General features: G+C 33.9%; 2 protein-coding genes across 2 annotated transcripts; both read right to left on the bottom strand.

Annotated features, from left to right (window-relative positions):
* Window positions 1–4,521: 4,521 nt before the first annotated feature.
* LOC120771297 (23 kDa integral membrane protein-like) lies at window positions 4,522–13,207 on the bottom strand. The gene is made up of 6 exons (XM_040099232.1): window positions 13,021–13,207; window positions 12,753–12,843; window positions 8,470–8,628; window positions 8,162–8,320; window positions 5,159–5,356; window positions 4,522–4,885 (listed from the first exon to the last, which is right to left on the bottom strand). Exons 2-6 carry the CDS (start codon window positions 12,810–12,812, stop codon window positions 4,814–4,816), a joined length of 648 nt encoding a protein of 215 aa, XP_039955166.1. The 5' UTR covers window positions 12,813–12,843; window positions 13,021–13,207; the 3' UTR covers window positions 4,522–4,813.
* Window positions 13,208–15,977: 2,770 nt separating this feature from the next.
* On the bottom strand, window positions 15,978–20,835 carry LOC120771296 (23 kDa integral membrane protein-like). The gene is made up of 6 exons (XM_040099231.1): window positions 20,755–20,835; window positions 19,747–19,838; window positions 16,972–17,133; window positions 16,717–16,878; window positions 16,448–16,648; window positions 15,978–16,222 (listed from the first exon to the last, which is right to left on the bottom strand). Exons 2-6 carry the CDS (start codon window positions 19,813–19,815, stop codon window positions 16,136–16,138), a joined length of 681 nt encoding a protein of 226 aa, XP_039955165.1. The 5' UTR covers window positions 19,816–19,838; window positions 20,755–20,835; the 3' UTR covers window positions 15,978–16,135.
* Between the last annotated feature and the right edge of the window lie 2,641 nt (window positions 20,836–23,476).

The following is a 23,476-nucleotide window of genomic DNA, read 5'->3' as shown; positions in this document are numbered from 1 at the left end:
TCGAATCCAAGGAGCTTACGAACCAATGAGAAATTGAAAGACATTTCCAAAATGAACATCAAAGAAGATTGTTCAATTTACTTTTTTTGTTTGAAGTTTTTGAAAATATTTAAATGTTTCCTAATGGGCAAAGAAACTAATTGCATTATCGAGTAATTAGTTATTTCCCTGTAACTCTATTACCTTGTTAACTTAGAAATATTATAAGCAAACTTGAGGTCTGTTATTTTTTAATAGAACTCAAATAATATGCAGTTTTTGTAAGGTACACTTAAACATAGATATCTACAGTCAGCTCATTTTCAGTGAACCTATCATGACTCCATCATTCGTAAATAACATCATTACTTACTTCGGTTAATACCGTACAATTACATTTAATTCTGATGTAAGTAATGACTTTTTTGGTTAAGAAAAAATTAACAACGCATTTAAGATTTCCAGAATTGACACAGCATGTTAGTAGTATTATGTTTAACAACAGAGGACAACAAAACATAAAACATACATTTATTTACTTACAAAAACATTTACATACTTAAGTAGAGTGATCAAGCTTTGTAATTAAGAAATGAGTAATTATTGAATCTAAAGATAGCTTGATGAAATGCTCATGATTCTCAGAGTGAGTCCGATGATTAACTATGACGTATATTTACTCTCATATTAGAATAATAATAATAGCAACAACAAAGAAATTATGTCAAATACATGTTCTGGAATTATGACGTGGACTGGCGAAATGTGTCATCGCTGAAGCGATGTCGCAGTATTTTTATAAAATACAAAAAAAAATATCGAAATGATTCGAATACCTTGAATTTTTATACAAGTAGAAGCTAGTGAATTGTTGGCGTAATACGAGTATTAGTGTAGGTGTAGCAAAAACAAACAAAAAACAAAATTGTATAGTATTATTTTCTAACATTAAGAATTATATAATGTGAGTTTATTCTTAAATAGCACGTATTGTGTAGACAAATATTGCATAAACAATTACTCATTCGAAGCTTGAAATATTTACCTTCCGTTTCCTAAAAGTGTTTTATAGACACCCAAGTTTGGCAAATGCTGTTATTAATTTGCACATAGGTGTACCATAGGTGTATTTTTTGCACTTTACACAACTTGTTTTAAAACCGCGTAAAGTACAAAAACCTATTTTGTATAAACCTTGAAGGATTCTTGGAATCACACGTAATCCAATCATGCACAGATAAAATAAAATCAAAGCAAGAGAAAAGTTTGGATTCCCCTCCTAAACTTTTCAATATTACCTTTGGGTGCTGCTTAAGAAAATTGGGGAATTTTAAAAGAAATGTAATCGAGTTGCAAGGTTCTTGGGCAGTTAGGTAGCAAAAAAACACGACTTACTTATGAAATATTTATTGGATTAAACTTTAGGCTTACTCCTAGCAGAAGTTACATATGTAATTGAGTTTATGTTTTAAAATTTGCCATATATCGTGCAAGCAACTTACTTATATTAACCGTTTAAGATTTATACTCGTATGCACATATGTATAAACTTCTATAGTATACACGAATTCTAAGAATAGGAATAGTGCACATATGATAGTATACAATTATTTCCTTCCAATAGCGCTCAATAAGTAATTTTAGCAATATTTTATCGTTATTATTGTTTTATAATTTTTTGAGGTAGTAGTCTGGTAACTTGGGTTCAAAAAATCGAAATTTTTTTTTACTTAAATTGAAAGTACAATATCTTGAAAATGTACTTCGAAAATTTCAGACAGAAATTCGAAATATTTCAGGAGTTATAACGAGTTTCCTAGAGCGCCTCGGAGTCATCTCTCTCGGAGTTGTTAAACTTTAAACGCATTTTTTTCAAAACATTATTTTTCTGGTCGGCCTGGGTCCTAACTTTTTTTCTACTGAACCGATTGCTTTCAAATTTTAACAGCCTGTTCTACACATTTATAGTTCTCGTCGGTACTAACTATTTTTTCACCCCTAACTTTTTATTTTACAACCCTTTCTTTGCTAAAATAAAAAGACTTTTTTTCAAAGTCCGCCATTTTGTTATTTACCCTTGAAATTTAACTTCAGTAGTTCCGACCAGAATGACATGTCTATGTATTAAGAATAATCAAGAATATTTGATTTGCGGATCAAGAGCCAAAATCACCCGCACCACTCACATGCATTTTTTTTGAGGCTCCAACTTCGAGTGACAATAATAATTGTAATAAATTATTACATTTTTTCAAATAAATTTTTTTATATTTTCAATATGGAAATAAAAACACTCTAAATATTCCAGATAATTCATTTTTATTTTCCTATAAGAAAACCACCCGTCAAAGAAGTCATGAAAATAGGCATAAGTTACCAGACTACTACCTTAAAGAAATTTTTCGAAACAGCATTGAAGATATGGAGTTTTGAAGAGTGTTTTTTTCTTGTTTCAAATATCTGTTTGGTGATTCTAGAATCCGTACATGTCAGTTTTTAAGATGTCTCGTTCACGATTGCTTCTTTCCTTTTTATTACTCGTAGATAGTATGACAAATAGAGTGCTAGACGTAAATTTCTATATATCGTGTTCTCTGAGAATTCTAGTTCATTTAAATGGCATTAATTCATATTAAGATAGAGTTGAAAGGTCTCTCTTAGCTCGGAAACACTTATAAACTGTATGTATCTTTCGTGAATAAACTCACATTACTTTTTTGAAAACAGGCAACATTCTTACGAATAATTAAATGAAACTACGTACATATTTATATCCTGAACTTATTAAGTTTGCCACGAAGTTTGTAACACCCTGAAGGAAACGTTGGAGATCATATAAAATTTAAATGATGATCATGACGAGCTGATTCGATTTATTCATATCCGTCTGACTGTATATACACGAACTAGTATCTCAGTTTTTAGATTGAAGTTCTGAAATTTTGCGCAAGTCTCTTTCTCCCCAATAGGCTGCCCATTTGTCGGAACCGCCGCTGTCGAATCATTATAGCATATGGCAGCCATACAAACACAACAATCGGATTCAATTGCTTTTGCGGATTTTTTTGTAATTGTTAATAAAAGGATGCAAGAAAAGTTAAAATTTTTTCTTGTTTTTCAAACAATTGTATGCAAGATATCAATACTGCTAGATAATGGCTTAACGATATTTCCTTTATTAAAAATTTTGAGTTTATTTTTGCAGTGTATTGTTAGCTATTAAAGTTTATAAAATACAATTTGAGCATCAACTCTAATGACTTTAACGTCAGTGTTTCGGTTTGGACTAATTTTTTAACTGGCATACGCTAGATAATTGGATAGTTCCGACGTCATGTTTTTAAACTCGAAACTAGTATACCCGAAACATTAACCAAAATGTGTTGAGTCGATCCATAAGAGATAATGAGATCCCCATCAGAAAGATATGTATGTATATCTGATGCCAAGACGAATAGTTTTAAGCACTGTTTCTTTAATTTTTTTCGATTTTATCGTCATTAAAAGAGGTCGTTGGACAACTCGTAAGAGGTTAGTTTTCGAAAACTTCAAGAATGCTTTGAGCCGCTAAAATTTTTGCATTAGTGATAAAATAACCTTCTCAAAACAGTCCCGCAACATTTTCAACGATTCCGCCGGCGTGATTTTATTGGAAACACAAAATTTCAAACAAACTCGTTGTTGATTTTTTTTCGAGGTAAAAATTGCCAAGCAAACCTTTCGCATCTTATACAAGTCAAAATACACACTAATTGACGTATGGGGATCAAACTTCACACAAACATAAAAAATGTTGTTTACAAACTAGGAAAACATTATCTGTTTGGCTTTTCTGCTCAGGGCTTAAGTGGACCTGTCCGGGTCAAGTTTGATCAGACGTTAAAATGTCGGCGTTCAGCTAAGCTTGAATGCATTTTTAATCAAGAACGATTATATATTTGTAATACTTCCAATTTCAATAATATTACGTAGTCGAAAAAGTCTTTTCGTGTTTTGTCAATAAACGTCGTTGCAGTCGTATATCTCCAGCGCTACCAATCACATTGTGTCATACCATATAGTGTTGGAACGGTGAGATTTTAAGCTTTATTTAACCAATAACATTTTTTTTTATAAAAAAGGGAAGAATGCCACGCAAATCACCAATAAAATTTGTGAAGTTTACGGAGACGATGCTGTATCAGTTCGTGTAGCACAACAATGGTTCGTTCGCTTCCGTTTTGGAAAAACTGGTCGACCAAAATGGCACATATTTGTTTATTTATTTATTAGTATAAATATAAAAAAATAAGTTGAAGTTTGATACGAAATACGAAAAGACTTTTTCGACTACCCAATATTAAAGATTAGTGGATATGACAAAATTTTGAAAGTAAAAATTTTTGCAAAATACTTTACTACTTCAAAATATTGACGAGTTTTAAAAATGAATTCCAATTTTTTGCGCACAACTGTACTTACATACCTAAATGTATTCGCTTTCAAAGAAAACCCGTTATTTTAAGTTTAGTATTCAACAACAGATTTATTTTTTTTTATTTATTACAATTTTTACAATGAAAAAGTACACATACACTCGTACATTGATATACAGTTATGAGAAAATAAATACATTGCAATAGGCGAAAAAAAAATTCTAAATGCCTTCTACAAATACAACAAATATAAAAATTATACAAAATTATGAGATTTAAAGCTCAGTTGTTTCTTTTGTTTTTGTAATAACACACACATCGCCAATGTGTAGCGCAAATCTTGGGTGCCAAAATATATTTCTGCTTCAATTAGATTTTAGTAAACATAGAAATTGTATGTTACACACACGCCCAGACGCTTAGTAATCGTACCGACGCTGCTTGCTGCGGAAGCGTATGACCAGATAAATAGCGAACAGCAGCATCACACCCTACACACGATGATCAAATGCAAATAGATATGAAGAAAAAAGAGTTGTTAATAAATATCTTATATATGCATGTGTAAGTGTAAAGCGAAAAAAGATTCTAAAAAAATATGATCAGGTCCCACAAGGTGTAAATGAGCCGCCAGCTTACATACATATCTACAGGTATAATAATAACTATTACACATGTACCGGTATTGTTATAATTGCTTATGTATGTATGTATGCTCGCAAGTCATATTTGTATATGTGTTTGTGTGCATGTGTGTTAATTACCGTGACTATCAGATTTCCCCATTCACCGCTCGACGAGTAATTGAAAATGCTGAGGAATTCATCTTCGGCCGCCTGCACACAACCGACATCCCACAGCGCAGTTTGATTTACGATCATTTTGGGATAGCAACTGGCGGGGTAAGCGGCACGTCCAATAGAGTAGTAATCGTTGGGGCCGACTTTGCCGCAGCAGTGATACTGTAAAGAAGATAATCGCTTATGTAATTGTTGTTGTTCTTCAAAGTAATTATTTCATTAATGGAATTTTATTCATAGCTTATATATGTATATATGTGTGTGATCGAAAGCTTGAAGGTCATACATATATACATATAAGCGATATATGGCCGCTGAGCTGTTGCTTTGTTCTTTTAAAACAAAATATTTAAAATTACACCCTCTTATCACTTAAACAAAATAATTTTTATCAAGCAATGAGTCATAGTATATGTATATGTGTGCATGTACATATATTTTGTCATTGCTTTGCTTGTGACAACTGCTTAAAATATAATTTACTCTGCCTGCCTGTAATATCAGCACTCTACAATATAGAAAAAACACAAGCATCAAGACAGATGCCTGTTGTTATGAAATATGATTCATGTAGAAGGTCCATAAATATATTCGTGTGGTTTTTTTTAATTTCGCACGTTAAGTTGTATTCAAAGTACCCTAAAACGGAAACCACAAGATTTTCCAATTTCTCTGATAATTTATTAATTCCATCCCAAAAGAACTGTAGCGACCGAGCATGAATCAAGCCAATTTTCTATATCTTGTTCTGATATGTATGTATGTACAGTGAGTGCGTTCTGAATCGATTAGAAAAAATAATATTCAAAAGGAGCAAGGTCTTGGCTGGCTAAGCTTGGCTAAAAGATGTTTGAAGCAAAAAGTCACAGCCGAGGTCTGACAAATAGTTTTTAACCGGTCTTGCAACATGAGGCCGAGCAATGCCATCGTGGAAAATTATTGCCTTGTATCTAGTTGCAAGTCACTGGCATGTTTCGGCAATCTATCGCTTCATCTTGATGTATTTTCATCAATAGGGTTTTCCATTAATGGTTTAATTCGGTTTTAGAAGCTCAGAATTCAGCACGCGCTTCCAATGCCATCAAATATAGAGCATTACCTTCGCGTCGTGGATATTAGGCTTCATCGTTGCTGCCAGTTCATCATCTTAAAACTTTCTTGGCTATCAAAGACATTCTTCGACTTTCAAGCCAAAACCAGCAAAAAAAAAATGTTTTGCTTCAAATGTAGGCTTCATTAGTAGCATATGTAGATTGCCTTTTATATTTCGGGATTCGAGGACAGAAACAACTTTAATTATCAAAAATAATTATTATTATTTTTAAAATATTCTCCATTAAGATCTATACACTTTTGCATGCTTTTGAACCAATTTTCGAAGCACTTTTGTCACGCTGATTGAGGTATCTCCAAAACCTATGTTCAAAACGTATCAACCGCCTCTTTAAGTTTCAAAAAACGTTGACTTGTGAATTTATTTTTTACAAACTGGAGTAAAAAGAAGTCATTTGGTACCAAGTCAGGACTATACGGATTATAGCTTATCACACTAATGTTTTAAGTGCTCAAAAATGCAAATGTTTCAGTTGATCTGTAACAGCTCGCATTGTCGTGGTGAAGTGTGATCCGTCTTCGGCGATTAGTTTTCTTGATTTCTTGAGAAACTACTAGGATATAAATGGTTTTGTACTATACATCATTTTCTATTCTGCATTGTTCTAGTGGTGTGATTGCATTGGAAGTGCTTCTTGTACGTGAACAGATTTTGTTCGATTCGGCTCATCTTGAAACACCCACACAGTCGTCTGCTCTTTACTTTCGGCGCACGCATAAATCTATGATTCATCACCTGTCACGTTGTCATAGACATATTTCGTAACACCGTTATCATATTTTTATAACATTTCTCTTTTCTTTTGACCAATGGGCGGAAGCCTTTTTTGAGCGATCGACAAATTGTATAGGATCTGACGGATTCATGCAACGTTAAATGTATGCTAGGCTCACTAATGACTATAATTGTCTCAATCTGACGATAGGTCACATGCTGATCTGGCAATCTTAATTTGCGCATCAATAATTTCCGGAACGCAACAACAACAACAATTTTGGACGACATTCATGAAATTCGTCTTGGAGTGATCTACGAACTCGATTGAATTCAGCATACCATCGATAAACACTGGTCCTTCATGGAGCTTCATCGCAAAAAAATTGAATTAAGCTCATCGCAATTTAATTCAATTTTTTACCAAGGCGAATATTTTAAGTTACTGTAAAGAACATAAATAGCGCTCTTACGTCAAAACGTTCTGGGTATGTACTATATACCATCAAAACTTGCAAGCTTTATGATAAAGTTGTGAGTTGCTAGATTACAACACTAGTGTTGCCAAATCGCGAAATATAATAGGCAACTTACGAAAAATCCACTATGCAGCGCGGTTCCTTTTAAAACCCTAGAAATATCACAGGCTTGTATTAATTGTCCACAAAAACTCTGTCTTATCTTCTCAAAACTTTTATAACAGAAAATTTTTCAAGTCTCCAGATACCATAATTCGTTGTGAGAATGGCTTTAATTTTTTGTTTACACTATGTTATCAGCGTTTTGGACAACCAATAGGAATTTTAAATTTGTTTTTGTTCTTTTTTTATCATTGTCTTATCAGTTTTTGTGGTGAAACAAAAATTTATTTAGTAATTTTTGGTTTAAGAATTTCTATTCTGTTTTTAATAATTAATACTTAAGTGAAAATTTCAACTTTTACTAAATAAAATATTATTATATATTAAAAAAAATTGCAAAATTTTGATAGAGTTCATAGAATTCCATACTTGTCCAAACTTATTGGAATTTTGAAATAATATTTATTATACTAGTAGAGTCATACATGAGTTGTACTTGGTGTTTTTCCTTCCAACAAATTTTTAATATTATAATTAATATTTCCCGCGCATACTCACCGTTTGTTGTGTATTATTCATAGCTCCTGGCATTTTGATCTCCTCCAACCACGTCTTTTCCACATCCTTGGTGGCGAATTGCTTGATTGCCGTCGAATCGGAAGCGTAGATTTTGCCAACAATTTGGGAGGCCAAAGAGAGCGCAATGACAATGGCATACTAAAAAGGGTGACAAAAATAAACAAAAACAACAACAATTTAAATAAAAATCAATAAAATTTGCAATTAAAACGCCATAAATTGGTTATAAAAGTGCGCGTGTGTGGGCAATTCGCCATTAACGCTGTGTTCAGGTTACTCATACGCACCGTGGTCGTGAGACAAACATCCTCCTGGCAAATGCCGCAGCAACCCAACATTGCAGCAATGAAATTAATGCCACCCACGATAAATAGATAATAGACGTAGACTTTGGGTGCGGTGTTGAAGCTCAGTGCGCCCAAAGCGATCAACAGCAAGCCGAAGATCTGCGAGAAGAGAGTTGGGGCGTAGGAAAAATAAGAAAAATTTATTGAAAAATCATTTAGTTATATAAGTGTACATGTGTATTTAATGTGTATACATATGTGTATGTGTATGCTGTATATGAGTGTAATGTACAATTGAATGATCTAATTTGGCATGAATTGCTTAGCAATGGCATTGAGCTTTTGCTGAAATAATTCGCAGCGGCTAACTAATTGTGTAAAATAATTGAATGCACATGTAAAGGGTGGTACAAAAACTGGTTTGATATTGAGAAATAAAATTAAAATGCAAAATTTGATCTCTTTAGTGTCAATAAAAATAAAATTAAATAAAAATTTAATTAATTTATAATAAATTAATTATAAAAAATTAAGAAAAACAATTTTGAAATGAAGTACAATTAGTAAAAAAAAAAATAATAATTTAACTAAATTAAATTGAAGCCATTTTACTGAATATTATTTATTACAATTATTATTTATATAATTTTCTTTTATGTTAATTTATTAAAATATTATTTTTTGTATAAAAGTATGAAATAAAAAACAAAATTAAAAATTTTGCAAACTTTTCTAGTTGTTGTGAGACAAGCTTTAACTTCATTAAGAAAAAAATTATATTAGAATATTTCATTTTTTGACTTTATGAAAATATGTTTGAAACATGGGGTAACTCTATTCAAAACGATGTCTTCCGACATAAATAAATTTTCATACAATATTTTTGGTTTGTTGTCCAAATTGGAAAATTTCATTTACCTTATCTTTTAAATTCAATACAAAATTTTAACTGTGGCAACCCTTACCAAAATTAGTTTCAACGCAAACTTGTTTTAAAAAGTAAATTGCTGTAGCTTGATATTCATTTCATGATAGTTTCTTTTACTCATACAAATATTTAATTTAATTTAATTTATTTTTTTAATAGGTGGCAACACTGTAAAAACTTACTTGGTTCTTTCAAACCTTCCGACTATTAAGTGGTTCATTATACGTACAAATTTTTGTGAATTAAAATTTTCAACAGGTGGCAATCCCAATACAAAAAATTTCCTCACAAAGCTTTCTTAAATCTCCCAACACTACATAGTGTTTATTTAATTTATCTACAAGCATTTCAAAATTTAAAATTCAAAATTGGTGAAAACAAAGCAATTTTTTTATTTTATTTATTATTTAAAAATTTTTATGAATTAAATTTTCAACAGGTGGCAACCCTATTGCAAAAAATTTTCTCACAAAGCTTTATTTAAGTTCTTCATAGTGCTTATTTAACTTATCTACGTACCAAAATTTTAAATTCAAAATAGGTGGCAACACTGTAATTTTTTATTGGTTCAAACCAGCCGACTATTAAATGTAATAAGCCAAAACAAAAGAGTTTAAACGGTTAAGTTTTCACTATGTTTATGGTAGATATATGTATATCAGCGAGCGTAGTTTCGTTGCTGTTAATAGAATTTATAACTATACATAAAGCAGTTTAACTGCAATAATAATAATGAAAAAACAATTTTTTGTATAAGAAATAATGAAAATATTCAACACTAAATTAACAAATAAAGCAATTACAAATATTATTTATTTCATTTAGAAAATTACAATAAAAAATGCAATAAAATATTATAATTGCGCTCAGCTTTCAAACCACCCTGCAATGTATAGAATTAAGCAACAAAAACCATAAACAATCTGAATGCAATGTGGATTCCCCGCAACAAAATAAGAAACAACAATTGAACACATACATATGTATGTACATATGTATATGTGTGTAGTGCCACACTACAAATTTTACGTGACTTGGCAACGCTACGCGTTTCATTCAGCGCTGTTTACGGTACCGGCGGGCGAGGCGGCTTGGTGGCACACATAAATTTCGAGTTTTAAACAAGTAAATACCTGTGCGCACACAAACACACATACATACGTACATACATGCCAACATGTTGGCATGTTTACATATTTGCCTTACGCACACATTCGCCATTTAATAATGTTTACTTGTATGTATGTACGTATGTACGTATATATGAACGAGTGGCTTTGTGCGCATCGAGAATTGTCGCACCAAAATATCGCCACAACAACAAACAATATCACACGCTTAGCCAAAGTGAACTCGCAGTTAAGCTGGTGCTAAGCGCAAGCTCAAACGGTAGGCAATACAAGCCATTGACGTGACTTATTCACCAATAGTGTTTAGGTGTTTATATGCTCGGACATAAATACTCGCCATATTTGTATTAACTGTGCATATACACACACGCACATATGAAAATTTACGTGCAAACTGTATTTTATTAGGCATGCGGCATGTGAGTTCACTGAAACAAGAAAACAACAAAAACGCCGAAGGCAAGAAAAACGCTTATTGACGCAGCTGCTTTGAATCGAGAAATTAACATTTTAGCGGCCGATCGATGATATCATTTTGAAAATATTACTTTACACAAAACGTAAAAAAAGGTGACTGCATTCTCAGCGGCAGATGACAACGATTTCTTCATTGTTTTATTAGATGCTTAAAGACTTTTTTATTGCAAGAAAAAAAATTTATTTTTATTTTAAAGATTTTCTGTGACTTTTGTTGGTTTTCTAAGTTTTTTCTCCGCTTTTGCATATTTTTTGCTGTTGTGTTTTTATTTTTCTTTCGTTTTTTGTTTTTATTTATTTTTTTTTGTTTTTATATTTTTACTATACCTTGCACTGGGTATATTGAATTTGCAACGAAATTTGTTACACCCAGAAGGAATCGTGGGAGGCCGACGTTACGAGTTAAGTTGATTTAATCATGTCAGACAGCTTGTGTATACGCGAGCGAGTCTATCTGTTTTGAGATATAGATCTGAAATTTTGCAAGAAGCTGCTCATTTGTTGGAACCGCCGATATCGGACGACTATTGCATAGTGCTGCCATACAAACTGAGTAATCGTAATGAAGTTCTTGTATGAAAAACTTGTTTTTTTGTTGAGATTTCGCCACGAATTTTGGAATAAATTATTGTCAAAGACACTGGCATATTATCTATAGAAATTGTTCAGATCGGACCACAGTTACTTATAGCCGCGATACAAACTGATGTATCAAATGGAGTCCTTATATGGAAAACTTTTTTATTTGTTGAGATATCGTCAGGAAATTTTGCATGGATTTTTCTTAAAAACAAAGGCATATTCTCCAAAGAAATTGTTCAGATCGAACCACAATTACTCATAGCTGCCACACAAACTGAGCGATCATAATGGACTCCTTGTACGAAAACTTCTTTATTTGATGAGATATCGCTATGAAATTCAGCTTGGATTATTTTTAATGACAACAAAATATTCTCTGAAGAAATTATACAGATCGGATCACAATTACTTATAGCTGTCATATAAACTCTTCGACCAAAACTAAGTCTTTATATGAAAAACTCTTTTATATGACAAGATATCGTTACAAAACCAGGCTTAGACTATTTTCCAAAGCAACGCTACAATATCCGAAGATATTATTCAGATCAGATCAATGTAGCATATAGCTGGCATACAAACTTTCCAATCAATATCAGGGTAAAAGCCTTTTAAGCTATAAAAAAAGCACCTATGAAGGGTATAAAAGCTTGGTTGCACCCAACTTTAACGTTTTTGCTTGTCTCTTGCATTTTTTTATCTTCTCTTGTTTCCTTTTAGTGTTTCTGTGTTTTTTATATTTTTCTTGCTGTTTTTGTATTTTTAATCCTTTTTTATTTTTTTTATGCTCACAAATAAATTTATGCATTTTTACTTTTACATTTTTTATTTTATTTCATTTCTATTTTTGTTTTATTTTATTTTATTTTATTTCAATCTTTTTGCTTGCCAAGTGACACACATGTGTGTGTGTGTGCATGCAAGTATTATTCATCGCCATTTATTTGTGCAAGCAATTGTTCGGTGAACAGCAAAATGTGTACCTATAACAACAAAAACAGCATGCAACGGACTTTTCATGTCAATCGACAATTTATTTTTGTTGTTGTTTCTAGTAAAAGCGAATAGCTTGTCTCGTTTCCAAAAAAATTTCAACAACCAAAAAATCACTTTGTTATAGTTGTTGTTGCTGCATAGTATTTGCAATCATTGCATATCGAACTTACCGCCATCAGCACGTTCATTATATTCAGCAGGCATTTCATTACGCCGGATGTGCAGCCCATTTTGAAGAATCTCTTTGCTCTATTCACTTATCTAAACGCGAAAATCAAAAAACAAAAAAAAAACAAAATTTTAATTCAATATTTTAGTGATGCAACTGCTTTCACCAATTCGTTGGTGCAGTTATTTGCAGTAACCGTTATAATTTAAACTCGTTGCGTATGCAAATAACGCAATAAAACAACAACACCAAACAAAAAGAATACGTACAGCACTGAAGAAAGTCGTAGAAAACGTTTAAGCAGAACTCGCACCGAAATTGAACAACGCAAAAGCCAAATATTAAAAATTCACAATTTTATTAGCAAACCAGTTGCACAACAATAAACACGAAGCACAAGCACAAGCCCAGTGGCCAACCGTCTCGATCGCAGTCAATTTTCGAAATGCCAAAAAATCGAATTTTTCAAACCTGTAATCGTATTTTGCGCGCTAGCTGCGTGTCGGCTACCGGCTGCCTGTGTGCGTATGTGTGGGTGTGTGTCTTCGTTGGGATTTGTACATCGCCGACGCCGCGCTTGATCGCTCTCGTTGTGCGCTTTTCGTAATCAATCGTTCGTGCCGCAACAACGGTCGCGCTGTGGCCAGCTTGTGTGTGCACGAAGTGTAAATGTTGCTGGCAACATTGTTGAGCAACATGCTGTTTTTTTAAGTTGCGATAAGAAGATGAATGAAAAGCTCTGCGTTTGCAAAAGTTCTATGTGGGAGTACACATATGTACATATGTTTGGAGTTATTAATGCATTTTCAAGACTTTGTCTAATTAAACAGTAAAAGCTCTAACGCCACATTAAGCTTTTCAAATCTTTAAGGTGACTTTTTCGCTTTCGAGAATGCTGAAAACTGAATAAAGCGTCGAAAGACAAAAATCCAGAAAGAGTTGTATGGACTAGCTTTTGCTTATAGCCTTGGTTTCTTAAACCTATGGAATTTGATTTTTTGTTAGGGTGAAATTTCGAAGGATAGACCACACAGGGTTTCAACGCTAAAAGAGCGTGAATGTAACAAGGGCACGCGATCCACCAGCGGAATTAATAACTTACAGACGAAAAGGGAGCATTGGGATCTATTGCACGCAACTAGATCTCAGATGATCCTTCAAGCTGCCGGAATACTGCAGTTTCTTCCACGCAGAAGTCTCTGTAGTCAGAAAAGTAGCTGAGATAGCTAACCTCGCACATAATAATATCAATGTATACGTTGAGAACCAAGCGGCGATTAAAGCAATAATCTCACATCGCATCGTGTCAGAGGATGTCCTTAGAAACAAGGAGGCAGTACATATAGTGGCTACCGGAAAGTTGCTGCATATGTACTTGCTTCCAGGCCACAAAGGCGTTCCGTGAATGAAATAACTGATAAGATTGCAATGGTGCCATTCGCTTGAAAAATTTAATGTTTTTATGAACTAGTCAAGATACCAAGACTTGAAGAAGAAAGCGAGACGCATTTGAAAACAAAAAAGAGAAAAGCTTGATAAGCTGACCGACAGGGGTAAGCTCGAAAATTCTACGAAAAGATGTGGTGACTAACAGAAGGTTTCAAGACCGGATCAAACTACTGTAGAACCAACAGAGGTGAACTAGTGACTGATGCTTAGAGCATACTGAAATTATGGAGGGAACACTTCGGGTGAACCTGATTCCCCAATCGATGACAATGAAGCGGACGTTCCATTGCCCGACCATGAAGAAATTCGAATAGCAATTATTTCATGATGAATAAGCGTCTTTGTAGAATATGGTCGGACGAAAGCATACCCGACGAGTGGTTTTTAAGTGTGCTCTGCCCAATACACAAAAAAATAAAACCCCTCAATCTGCACCAACTACCGTGGGATAAGCCTTCTCAACATCGCATATAAGGCATAAGCGCTAAATCTTGGAAAAGATTCGTGAAAAGAGTAACAACACACACCACCTCTTCGTCGATTTCAAAGCTGCTTTTATCAGGACGCTGTATTTATGCCACGATATCTGAATTTGGTATACCCGCAAAACAAATAAGGCTGTGTAAAATGAGGTTGAGCAATACCAATAGCTTCATAAGTAACGGAAAGGACATATTCGAGCAGCTCGATAGCAAACGATTTTTTAGACAAAGCGACCCTCAATCGTAAGAATTCTTCAATTTTAATAATCAACATCCGCGCCGTTAGTTCTGCTTTCTCCAGACTGGATAACGAAGCAAAGCAAATGAGTCTGGTAGTAAACGAGGGCAAGACAAAATATCGCCTGTATTTAAACAAACAGTCGTCGCGTTCACGACTTGGCTTCCTCGTCACTGTTGGCAGTTATACATTCGAAATCGTAGATAATTTCGTCTATCTTGGAACCAGTATTAACAGCAACCACAATGTCAACCTCGAAATCCGAAGCAGAATAACTCTTACCAACAGGTGCTACTTGGGACTGAGTAGACAATTGAGTAGTAAAGTCCTCTCTCGACGAGCAAAGACCAAATTCTACAAGTCACTCATCATCCCTGTCCTGCCATATGGTGTAAAGTCATGGAAGATGACAACATCTGAAAAGTTGACGTTACGAGTTTTCGAGACATATGTAGGTTCTGCGGAAGATTTATGGTCCTTTGCGCATTGGCCACGGCGAATATCGCATTCAATGGAACGATGAACTGTATGAGATATACGACGACATTGACATAGTTCAGCGAATTAAACGACAGCGGCTACGCTGGCTAATTCATGCCGTCCGAATGGACGAAAACACTCCAGCTCTGAAAGTATTCGGCGCGAGCCCGCCACGTGGAGAATTACCTTGCTACACTTAGAATCTAAAATTTGCGCCAAACAGCGAATACGAAGAACAACTGGCGTGCTGTTGTAACTTGGCTATAACCGCGTAAGCAGTGTCAAAGCCAATAAAGAAGAAAAATGAGGATTTTTGCAGGTTTTATGATCGAAACTATGAGGATAGTTATGGATTTGTCAAAACCGCGCCTGGCATCCGGTGAAGAATTGTGTCAAAATTGCTTGGCAGCCAATGCATTAGTGGATGTTGACTAAATTTCTTAAACCTATCCGTAAAAAAGAGCTCAAAGGCTACTGGTTTCAATGAGAGGGTATACAGTGTCGCACTGCAAAAAAACTTTTCACTTTTCGCATCATCAATTTTAAATAAAAAAATATATTATTTTATTTTTTTCTGTAACAATTTGACTTTTTTAAATATATTTTTTCAATTTAAATACTTAATTCCTTAAAAAGTTGTTCAGTTTAGATTTGCATATTATTATAAAAAGGAATATTTTTATCCACAACTTTCTCCACTTTATGTCTCATATTGTAGCCAAACATAATTCAGTTTTACTCATTTATGATGATTTGTTCACGTTTCTGCTTCAGATTAACCATGCTACGAGTAAAGTAATAGGCAGCAATCACCCCAAAAACCTAAAAAAACAAAAAATATTAATTTAAAATTTTGTTTAAAAATAGAATATGATTTAGAATTTGCTTAAGCTACTGGCTCTTTCATTTTATTTCATATTTTGAGATAATTAAAAAAACTTGTTCTAACTGCAAGTTTTTGTTTGTACACAAATTTTTACCAGAAAATATTTCAAATTGTCTAAACAAGTTTTATGAAGTTATGTACTTAGACAATTCGCACTTTACCTGAACAGCTATCAGACCAACAATGATCAAAACAAGATTGTCACTTTGTTGGTTGAAAAAACTCGTCGCCGCATCAACACAGCCTCTGGCGAAAATATTCTTATCATCCGTGCAATCGCCCCAGCGACAACAACTCGCAGGCAGAGTATGCTGTTTGTCGGGCAAATAATCTTGTGGACTGTCGCGACCGCAGCAATGGTGCTATAAAGAAATAAAATCGATTTAAAGAATCTTAAAGACGTTATTACAAGAGTATTTGACGCCGTCACCTGTTCTTGAATTTCATCCATTTCCTCTTGGGTCTCTGGACGCTCATCCCAAATGCCTTGCACACGCTTGACTGCCATTAAATAGAAGTCATCCTTGAGTATACCAAATGCGATCATACAAATCGTTTCCAAAACTATGCACAGCACTGTCATGACTATGTACTGCGAAATTAACAAAAATTTTTGTTTAAATATTATTGGAAATCTTTTAATAAATTAAATCACTTAGTGGTCTCTGCCTGACCACTCACTCACCGCCCAAGACAGCATCAATGATTGTCGCACCGACGCCATGGCGCCCATAAAGGCGATGAACATTGCTAGAAAACCAATAGAGGCTGCAGTATAGGCACCGGCTAAAGAGCCGGCACCGCCTAGCGAAACGACGCCGCAAGAGATGAGTAACACGTCGAAGGCCTGATATTAAATAAATTTTGTAATTTTCTGCTTCTCTAAAACTTCTTCGAAAAATATAATGTAAGTGATTTATATGGAGTAAAAAGCGTTAGAAAATTAGTGAGCCAAGTTCTTAGCGACACCTGTCCCCGATCAATGAATAAACGAAGTTTAATCGTTTCTTTAACTTTACCCCAACAATAAGAGAGATATGTGAATTGAGCTTGGAATAATTCATAATTATTGTGGTTTGGTACCCAGAATGGCTGACTTCGGTATATATCCCCCCTCTCTCCCCTTATAAAGATCATAAAAGTTTTACTAAGTATGATTGAAGTACAGATTACGAAAGTCTATCCCATTGCCTTTTTTGGGGTGCACTTGACAGAAATATATACTGGTTCGTGACGTCATCAACGTAGGAAGGACAATGCTTCTTACAATTAATTTGAAATTTTGACAATTCGGACAATCTTGGCTCTATCATTCTCAGATTTAACAACGTGAAAGTGACCTCTGATAATTTTGAGAAAGTTTCAACTTTAAAGCGACTAACCTGCCGAAATATACCTGAAATTAGCGCCAAGCCAGTCTGGAAACCATTATTACTAATCAGTTAAACGATTGCTTACTTTTATCAAAACAACCAACAAGTTTTTAGTTAGACACTCAATACCAAAATCAGATATTTGTGTTAATTTAATTCACAACTAACGAAATACAGTTGTGTATGTATGTATCTTTGTTTACACAGGTCTAGAAATATATTCATATACTACACATATATATATGTATCTGTAAATATTCTACGCAAGCAGCTGCAATAAGAAAATAATTTGAAATACGATCGCGTAGTGTACGCTACACAAACTTTTGCAGTACATATTTATTTCGATTTTTCAAGCGATTCCAACTTTTTTATATTCTCGTTTTTGTTTATCGTCGTATTTGGGGCTCCACCTCGTTCTAATAAATGTCTGAACGCGTGACATTTTTATGAGGTTGAATGATCTACCTTTGGAAGATTAAATGTGCTTACGCAGATCCGAATATTGTGAATATAGAATAAGAAAATAATTGTTTCGAAAATACGTAAAAGGCATTATGAGTAATTGAAACAATATACTTTTTTCATTATACAAATATAGATGGCGCTACCAGGGGGCGCTAGATTCACAAAGTTTACCTGTTTACTTTGGAATGCACCTTGTAGGCAAGTCTAAAAAGAAGACGCCCTAAATCGGTCCAGTAGAAAATGAGAAAAAGTGGGAATCATTTATGAGATCAGAGGTACGCGATTAAATTCTGTGTGAAACTCGGTAAATATGCGACAGAGACGTTTGATATGATCAAGCAGGCTTATCCGGATGTTGATTTAGCAAGAAGTGCTGTGCAGCTGGTGGCACCAGGCCTTTTTGGAGGCCCGGAAAGAGGTCGTTGATGAAGACCGTGCTGGGAGACATGGGACTTCGACAAACACCTACAACGTGACTCGTGTGCGCAAAGTTTTGGAACTCAGACCGTTGATTAAGTATTCGTTTAATTGCCCAGATGTTAAATTTATCAAAAGCTGTGGTTCATGACATTGAACATGCGCATTCCAAAAGTGCTTACTGACGACCAGAAATTGCGGCAAGTGGAAGTGTTTAAGAAAATTTGAATATGTATGAAAGTGAACCCCAATTTTTGAATAACGTAATTACGGGTGACGATTCATGGATCTTTGAGTATGATCCCGAGATCAAAAGTTGAAAGGCAAGCATTTTAAAACGACAGAGGGGATCCAAGCAGCAGGAGTCTATTTTGAAAGTTTGAAAGTAACGATTGGTTCAATATTTTTTTTTAAATCGACTCGAGTCCTATTACTTTCCAAACAAACTCTGTTTTAAGTTTGCCATTATTATAACACCCAAAATGTTACGTCCGAATCCCTATAAAGTATAAAGTACATATATACATACATGTATATGTAAATGTTCAGAGTGATAAGATGAATTGTTTTAGTCATATTCGTCTGTCTAACCCTAACCATCCGTTCATCTGCTCATCTGTACATGCGTGAACTAGTCCCTCAGATTTTGAATTATTGACCTAACAGTTTGCACACGTCCTTTTCTCATCAAGAAGCTGCTGATTTGTCGGAACCACTAATATCGCACACCTATAGCATACAGCTGTCATGTAAAGTGGTCGATTCAAATCAAAAGGTACTATGGAAAACTTTTTATTTGGAAAGGTATTTCCACGAAATTTGTTAATTTGTTATTGATGATTGCCCAAGACAACGGTTCAATCTCCTAAGAATTCCAGATCGAATCAAAATTTAGTAAAAGATATTTAAGGGGATACATGGATTTACGGTTTTCAAAAAATATATTTTTTTTAGTGTCTTATTAAATTCTACAACTCCTCTAAAATATTGTCCTAAATTTTCAAGTTGATCCAAGTAATAGCTTCGGAGATACAGTCTTTGAGAGCTTGTGCGCTCGAGGCTAGCTAGGCAAAGTGCGCCGTTTTTAAACCCTCTTATACTATGTATAAGAAATGCAACTGCAGAATATTATAGCTTCAGTGTAGCCGAAGTTAAGATTTTTTCCGTTTTTCTTGTTTTTTTTATAAAGCTTCAATACTCACAGTTATTAAACAATTTATCACTAGGAACACATATTTCCACAGTGTGGCTTTCGAAAAGGGCACTTTCATCTTGCCTTTGACACTTTATTCAGCTGTGAATTAGATAGAAATGCCGGGTTAGATAAATAATAAGACACTTAAATTCTAATTAAATAGTTTGTTCAACCATAAAATTTTGTTGCTGTCGCTCTAAAGAATTCATTCGATGACCGAAGTGTCTGTTAGGTGTCATTTAAGCAATTTTTGTGGCAGAGAATGTATGTATGCATGCAGCTGTAAGTTACTTGCTCTAATCTATTTTGAATTGTTCGCTTCATTTTGGTTTCAGTTAATAATTAATTGAATATTATTAAGTTTTTTAATTATAATTTTTTTAATTGTGTTTTAATTGTTTGAATATAATTTATTTTATTTTTTTCATTTTAATTTCATTATTTAAGTTTTCGAATTTATTTTCGCATTTTAACCATTTCTACTTTTTAGTTGTTTTTGTTGATATTTTTTCTTTCTTTCTTTTCCATTTTCGATTATTTTTTTATTTACACAATTCTTATAATTTTTATTTTTTTGTTCTTGTTCTCATGTGCTATGAGTGTCATTTTTATGTGTCACCTACGCATGTGTCACTGTTTCGCATAAAATGTTCAAAATAGCATAAAGAAGAAATTCAAATAAAAGGTAATCACTCAAAAAATATATAAAAACTGAAGCACGCGATGTGCTCTTCGTAGTATTTTTCCTTTTTTGTTTTGCTTTAGTTTTGTAAATATGTAAATTACTGTAATGAAAAGTGTCACCAGCCACATTTTTTTATTTATTTTTAGATTACTGCAGTGTTGATTGTCTTTCGCCCTCAAAAATTACTTTATTTTTATTTATTTTCATTTTCTTTTTTATATAAATATTTGTAAATATATATATGTGTTTTACAAAATTTTAAAAAATTTTTAATTATAATACTATTCTATAATTTCCAAAATATTTTCTAATTTTCATTTGTTTACACACCCCCGAAAAAATTGGAATTAAGCACTGCACCTCAACGGCAGTCGTTTGCAACGAAATGATCGCGTCCGTGCCACATTGACGACTACTGGCGGTGGCATGCATGTTCACGCGAAATAATTCAAATATAAACACGGCAGAATACCTAGAGAAAGCATAGCTCGTGGAAAATCGAATGACTGAAAAGTCAATTCGGAAACAAAACTATGCGGCGTGTAAACATATCCACCAACACACTGAAGCTCGGCACTCGTTTTCGCCGGTTTTCCTAATTAACGAAATACATTCACACATATTTATTTACTTAGAAATACAATATAATTGTTTGGCTGTGTAAGTGAAATAAATTACTGTGCTATGATGTTTATGTTCTCCTGTGTGTGTTTAGGTATTTCGAGCACTAAAATTGGGAAAAGCTCGTCATTAAAAATTTTGATACAGTGCAGTTGTAGAATACGGTTTTTAGAGGTGGTTCTGTAAGTTACAGCTGATATAAAAGCATATTTCATCACGAAATCTTTTGGGGACGTCTCCCTTTTTCTCAAACCTCTCTATGCTGTTTCCTTAAGAGATCATATACTGATCATATTTAGATCTTTCCTTTGAAAATTTTTATTTACTCAGAATTATACTCAGAGTTTCGGCATATTTTTCAGAGTCGGTTTAAATTTTTTAGCAATTCAAAGTTTGAACACAATATCTGAAAATTCGTTAAGAAAAACAACGTTTCCTTTCAGAAAAATTAAATTATAGGAATTCAGGATGTTCTAAGAACCCAGCACTTTCGAGTCTAGTTACTTTCTCTTACAGTGATTGCAAAACAAAGCCTGGACAAGAGTAGAAAACTTGTGCTGGAATAAGTTTAGTCATTGGCCGAAGAATACCGCAATTTCATGAGCTCCTCATTGAAGCTGATGTTATTTCATAGCGCAGTTCCATATAATTCAAATAAATAGTTATACAAAATGTAAATGTTTACGTAGAACAACTAATGGCATTTTATGAGAGAATTTAACTTTTTATCAATATTGTTTGCCTTTCAAAAGGAGTAAGAAAAATTTGATAAAACTGCTGGAGAAATAGTTCTATTCTTTATGGAAATGAGATTAAAGCAAATTGGCGTAAAAAGATAGCAAAATAAACCAGAGAGAAAACGCCTGATTTTGCTATAAAGTCCCACAAATAAAGAAAGTATTCAGTAAAGGTTGTGAAATCATCGAAAATGTGTCTCGCGGGAATCGTCCATACATGCCTGTTAACAGCGATAACAACGAAGAAATATTGCTTGAAATCGTCATTGAGTTGACCGTCCTTGGCCGTATAAACAATCCGGGTGTGTACCGGGCTAAGTAGACCCGACTGTCGTGTGAATGGTGAAACCCGACTGTTGTCGCCGGCGGAGATTTTTGTGTTCTGAAAGAGATAGCAGAGGATATCAACATCTCTTATATATCGACTGAGCACAGTTTAGTTAATGATTCGTATATAAATCGGGACAATATTACACTTATTCCAAAAGACTTAAATCTTTTTCAAACGCCAAATCGAGTAGAGGTTGCAAAAGAGAAGCTGCGGACCCTACAGGTATATTCATCAAATACATCATTACTTGTGACGAGATATGGATTTATGAGTGTTACGTTGAAACTATTTGAAAATCTAGCGAAAAACGTTCGAAAAAGTGCCAAAACCTAAAAAAAAACTGAAGGCACTGAAAGCCATTCAGCAGAGACTTACAAGTATATTTAAAATTGTTTGTCTCAGGAACCTATTTAGAAGACAATTATAATTATTATTATAAAAAATACTTGCAAGTTTAATTTCTTTTTGTTAGCCCGTGTCAATTTTGATCAGGTGGCATTCTTTACTATTAAACAATTTTTATTACTCATAGGAGGTTCGGTCCCTACAATGTCTTTATTTTTAATTAAAGTTCAGTTATATGGGCTGGTGATCCGTCTTGCCGCTTTGTTGTGTACTAGTCGAAGTACCGCAGAAGTCTTGACAAACAGTTAATATTAAATTTCTGTCAGAACTTAAGATTTCAAACAAAACTATGAACCTAACTGAGGGACATCCGAACATGATCTTTACAAATGCCAAATCAACTTCTCACTGTTTTGACAATTTCGTTTTACTTTCCTTTAGAAATATTAACACCAACATCATTTTGGCAAATGCTTCAGCTGCTTTGCATTCAAGATTTTTTTGCTGCACAAATTAGAAGTTGTGGATTTTCGACCGTTTCTCGATTGCTTGATCTTTTGTTCGAATGCTATGTTATTAGTCGACTTTCTATAATATCAATTGACCTTCTCGGAGCTGAGATTTGCTGAGATTAATTGATTACTTCGTTCAGAATTAACGCGAATAATTCATAAACGATTTAGTTCCTTATATCAAGAAATCCGTTGGATAGATGGAGCCATACATAGTTGTGATAAAGGTTAGGTCAGGTTAGGTTAATCTAGTAGGCCAATTAGCCACACATAGACCAGTTTTGGTCCTTTGCGATACCAGATGGAGTTCAGTTGCTTAGTTCAAGAAGAGTAGCCATCGTTTAGGACGCCTGCGCTTGAGGCGAATTTTAACAGACTTTTCGACTTCCCTGTCGATACCTCCTCCAGTGTATCATACCGTGGGAACCACAGATGCTTAGAGCGCAGTCTTGCCAATGCACTAGAGATGATCCATTATTTCCCTCAGGTACCTTGCTCTAGACATT

The sequence above is a fragment of the Bactrocera tryoni genome, chromosome 3 (assembly GCF_016617805.1).
Source record: "Bactrocera tryoni isolate S06 chromosome 3, CSIRO_BtryS06_freeze2, whole genome shotgun sequence".
Taxonomy (NCBI): domain Eukaryota; kingdom Metazoa; phylum Arthropoda; class Insecta; order Diptera; family Tephritidae; genus Bactrocera; species Bactrocera tryoni.
Note: the sequence above shows the minus strand (reverse complement) of the source record. Positions and strands in the feature narration are given on the sequence as shown.

What these genes read in the sequence shown, in the direction of transcription:
- LOC120771296 (XM_040099231.1), bottom strand. Translation starts at nt 19,815, where the DNA reads ATGAAAGTGCCCTTTTCGAAAGCCACACTGTGGAAATATGTGTTCCTA. An exon ending in TGATAAATTGTTTAATAACT is followed by an intron (nt 17,134 to 19,746) that starts GTGAGTATTGAA and finishes ATTTAATATCAG; the next exon opens with GCCTTCGACGTGTTACTCAT. An exon ending in CATTGATGCTGTCTTGGGCG is followed by an intron (nt 16,879 to 16,971) that starts GTGAGTGAGTGG and finishes TTAATTTCGCAG; the next exon opens with TACATAGTCATGACAGTGCT.
- LOC120771297 (XM_040099232.1), bottom strand. Translation starts at nt 12,812, where the DNA reads ATGGGCTGCACATCCGGCGTAATGAAATGCCTGCTGAATATAATGAAC. An exon ending in ATGTTTGTCTCACGACCACG is followed by an intron (nt 8,321 to 8,469) that starts GTGCGTATGAGT and finishes CACCCTTTTTAG; the next exon opens with TATGCCATTGTCATTGCGCT. An exon ending in TGAATAATACACAACAAACG is followed by an intron (nt 5,357 to 8,161) that starts GTGAGTATGCGC and finishes TCTTCTTTACAG; the next exon opens with TATCACTGCTGCGGCAAAGT.